The sequence below is a fragment of the Larus michahellis genome, unplaced genomic scaffold, assembly GCF_964199755.1.
Source record: "Larus michahellis unplaced genomic scaffold, bLarMic1.1 SCAFFOLD_34, whole genome shotgun sequence".
In the NCBI taxonomy this organism is placed as follows: Eukaryota; Metazoa; Chordata; class Aves; order Charadriiformes; family Laridae; genus Larus; species Larus michahellis.
Window position 1 is genome coordinate 439,935 of NW_027436399.1, and position 4,368 is coordinate 444,302.

The 4,368-nt window shown below is 55.2% G+C and overlaps 1 protein-coding gene across 1 annotated transcript; it reads left to right on the plus strand.

Moving 5' to 3' along the window:
* The first annotated feature begins 3,141 nt into the window (after positions 1 to 3,141).
* LOC141737302 (olfactory receptor 14J1-like) lies at positions 3,142 to 4,095 on the plus strand. Its single transcript, XM_074571982.1, has one exon. The coding sequence runs from the start codon at positions 3,166 to 3,168 to the stop codon at positions 4,093 to 4,095; it is 930 nt and encodes a 309-aa protein (XP_074428083.1). The 5' UTR covers positions 3,142 to 3,165.
* The last annotated feature ends 273 nt before the right edge of the window (positions 4,096 to 4,368 follow it).

The following is a 4,368-nucleotide window of genomic DNA, read 5'->3' on the forward strand; positions in this document are numbered from 1 at the left end:
CATCATCCAGGACGATGCCCCCAGATGCTGCCCTGTCTCTCACAACTGCTCCATTAGAGCTTGCAGTGCCCCACACCTGTCCTGAGCCACCTCAAATGTCACCCTGTGTTTGCATCAGAAAAGGTCCCCCCTGGCCTCTATCTCCATTTTTAACATGGCAGCTCAGATAAAGAGCTCACACCGATTTTGTGCAGCTGAGCTGAGGCAAGAGGAACCCCACCTCCTGTGGGTCTGTGGGATGCACTGGAGAAGCTGAGTGCCCCTCCAGCCTGGGGAATGCTGCTGAGAGCTGAGGTGCCTACATTGGCTTGGCTCAACCCCCGTCCTGCACAGGTGGAAATGATCCCCTGCCTGTTACTGCCTACGTGCCCTGCCTGACAATGGGAGAGGAGTGGGGGTTTTGAGATGGGAACATTGGCACCTCCTGTAGATCCACACATCCTGGTAGAGCAATTCCCACTGCAGGAATCAGTCTGGCCAGTGTTTAGAGAGGGACCGTTGGTGATTACTTTGGTTTGCTTCGAATCCTGTTCCCCAGGAGAGACCCTGCTGCCTTTCAGGAGCTGTCAGCCCTGGAGGCCCAGGGCCACCTCATGGGAGTCAGGGAGGATGGGGAGGAGGCAGAGAGAGTTATGCCTGGTCTTCTGCTGAGCTGGGCTGGGCTCCTGGGATGGAGGGAGCTCACGGCAAGCGGGCAGCACTGCAGAGAGACAGCTCTGCCCAGGAGCAGCTCCTCTGCCAAGCACAGCAGGGCTGAGGGCTCTGCCTGCAGGCAGCGAGAGGAGAGGAGGGAGGCAGCATTAAGTTAAAGGCAGCCTGGAGAGGGAGGATGCTGAGAGTTAATAGGGGGAGAAATCTTCATAAAGCAAAGCGGCTGTGGTTCCTGCAGAGATCTCCAAAAGCTGGCACATCCCACAGCCCGTGGGATCTGTCAGGAGGACTCTCACAACTCCTCTGTTGTGTTTTAGGAGGACATGCTGGCGAGCAGGGCTTTCCTGTGGCACCATCAAAGGCACAGGGCATGACGGCTGCCTTCTTCCATGAACAGCCCAAGGGCTGTGAAGGTGGGTGTGCAGGCAGGGGTGCCCAGGTCTGTCCGTCAGAGCAGGGTCCCTGCACCCCATGGGCTGTGTGCTGGGGCAGGGACATATCTCCTGCCAGGGTCAGCTCTCAGCCTGCCTGGGGAGCTTCCCACAGCAACTGTGGGGAGAAGCTGTGGGTGGAAGGAGCAACCACAGGTAGGGGAGGCACCTGCTGTTGAGAGTATGCTGCGTGTGTCAGGGCTGCTCACAGCTCAAGATCACCTCCAGGCATTCCGGAGAGGACTTTTCAAGACAGAGTTCCCTGGAAGGGAAGTGTCCCTCTTTTGAGATCTCTCATCTTGTTGGCTGGGTGGGCAGTGGCACATTTTCAAGGCGACTTTTCAATTGCAAACTCAAATGAGAGATCACTGTATAGATTGGGAGCTTTTCTGGGTCTGTGTTTAATTTCCAGTTTTTCAGGTTTTTGGGGGGATACAGACAGAACCAGCATCCCCTTTCCAGTCTCCTCAGGGTTTGTGGGACCTGCTCTTTAGCCCCTGCACACACGGAGAGGCTGCAGGGCAGAGCTGGGTGCAGAGGGGCTGGGCTGGGGTCTGGGAGCACTGGAGGGAAGAGACGAGGGGCCAGGGAAACAGCTCCTGGCAGGGAGAGCTCCAGGCAGCAGAGATGGGCAGGGGAGGAGGGAACTGCTCAAGGAAACCCTGTTGTAGGGGAGATATCGGCACCTCCCAGCCACCCCCGCAGTGCAGACACCTTCCTTGAGCAACCCAGCCCAGCCCTTGGACCTCACGGCCGTGGGTTCTCAGGTGGGAGTCACCTTTCTGTCCAGCAGAGCAGCAGAAGAGGCGAAGGGCATCCCTTCTGCCACATGCCCATTTCTGGTGATCAGCAATCGGGACGAGGGCAACTGTCCTGCCTTCTCACTGTCCGGGAGGTGGCGTGCACAGCTGGGTGAGGGTAACGCTGTCCTGAGGGCTTGGCTGCCTCTGCCCTGGCCTCTCTCAGCCAGACCCTCACAGTATTTTTCCTGCTTTATCCACACGTCTGTTTGAAGTTATCTTTTTATTGCTGTCAGACTCCCCGGGGAGGGGAATTTCAGCTAGAGTCCCACACTGATCTTGTTCATCCATTCCTGTAGTTTGTCCATGGGAACAAGTGTCCCAGCTTTCCTCTAAGCTGTGGGGCTGTGGGCAATGCAGCCTGTGGGGCTGGGGAATGAGTCAATTTTCTCTTACTGAGATGCAAAAATTAGGACAATGGGCTTCTCCTTTGGGCGTCCATCCAAGCTGTGAGCTGCCCTCCAGGATTGAAAGCTGTCCCGTAGCACCACTGTGTTATCTGAAAGCCCCACGGAGAAACACAGAGACTCTGTGGCTGAGGAAATGCGGTTGGGTTGGTGAAATGAGCCCTGTGTGTCCTTGGCTAGAAGTGGGTGCTGAGACCTTCAGAAAGGGTGAGACGTTTCATGGTCTGAGGTGGATCCCTCTGCTCTCAGCAATGTCTGGTTGCAACAAATGAGTGTGATGACCCTCCCTCTCATGAGGCTGCAAGGACTTGTCAGCTGGGAACAAGACGGATGGACAAACCAGGTCCCCGACTCTGCTCTAAGCCACAGGCAATCATCCTGCTTTACAGGACTCACTCTTTTCTCCTTGAGTGTGGCAGAAATGCCGAGCATTTTTGACACGCAAGAAAACTCCCCAGGTGAGATTTGGGGAGCTGTAAAGAACCTCAGACTTCTCAAACTGCCTTCTGGAATCTTAGTTCCTTAGCAGAGAGAGTGCTGATGCTGACAGGCCCTTCTGCATTAGAAGTGCTTTCATCAGACAAAGTAGAACACCAGGGTTGGTCCCTGACGCCACCGTCCCATGAACCCACCGCTGCAGAGCAGCGCGGAGTCCTCGGCAGCCGGCAGGCAGAGGCCCTGCTCCTCCCAGCACGTTCAGCCAGCACCGACCAGAGCTCCAGCCATGGAGCTGAGGAAGGTCTCCTGGAAAATGAACAGGGGTGTGTGCAGCAGGGGCAGAGTCCATGGGAAACGGATTTGATTTTGCTTAGAGAACTAACCTCTCCACTAACCTACTGTGTTTTCCTGCTTGAGCAGATTGCCCAGAGGCAGCAAATGTCCAACAGCAGCTCCATCACCCAGTTCCTCCTCCTGGCATTCGCAGACACACGGGAGCTGCAGCTCTTGCACTTCGGGCTCTTCCTGGGCATCTACCTGGCTGCCCTCCTGGCCAACGGCCTCATCATCACCGCCATCGCCTGTGACCACCGCCTCCACACCCCCATGTACTTCTTCCTCCTCAACCTCTCGATACTGGACCTGGGCTCCATCTCCACCACTGTCCCCAAATCCATGGCCAATTCCCTTTGGGACACCAGGGCCATTTCCTATGCAGTATGCATTGCCCAAGTCTTTCTGTTTGCCTTCTTGGTTGGAGCAGAGTTTTCTCTCCTCACAGTCATGGCCTATGACCGCTACGTTGCCATCTGCAAACCCCTGCACTACGGGACCCTCCTGGGCAGCAGAGCTTGTGTCCACATGGCAGCAGCTGCCTGGGGCAGTGGGTTTCTCAATGCTCTCCTGCACACGGCCAGTACATTTTCAATCCCCCTCTGCCAGGGCAATGCTGTGGACCAGTTCTTCTGTGAAATCCCCCAGATCCTCAAGCTCTCTTGCGCAGACTCCAACCTCAGGGAAGTTGGGCTTCTGGTGGTTAGTTTCTGTTTAGTCTTTGGATGTTTTGTGTTCATTGTGCTGTCCTATGTGCAGATCTTCAGGGCCGTGCTGAGGATCCCCTCTGAGCAGGGACGGCACAAAGCCTTTTCCACGTGCCTCCCTCACCTGTCTGTGGTCTCCCTGTTTGTCAGCACTGCCATGTTTGCCTACCTAAAGCCTCTCTCCATCTCCTCCCCAGTTCTGGACCTAGCGTTTTCAGTGCTGTACTCGGTGGTGCCTCCAGCAGTGAACCCCCTCATCTACAGCATGAGGAACCAGGAGCTCAAGGATGCCCTGTGGAAACTGGCCCATGGGATGCTGTTTCCCTGACAATAACCTGCCTCTGCTTCTCCGCACATTTCACAGAGTTTATCTTAGGCCAGAGTCTGTTTTTTTTCTCTTGTGATAGTCCTACTTATTGATATATTTCTGTGTTTATACTACTTGTCTTAAGCTGTGTCTGACTCTTGCACGACACTGTGTCAGATGTGGCCTGTCAGATAACTGCTCTTCAATAAAACAGGATCTCCCAGGTTTTTGTGGTTCAACCCTGGACAACAACTAGGAAAACACAGCCATTTACTCACTTGCCGCCCCCTCCGC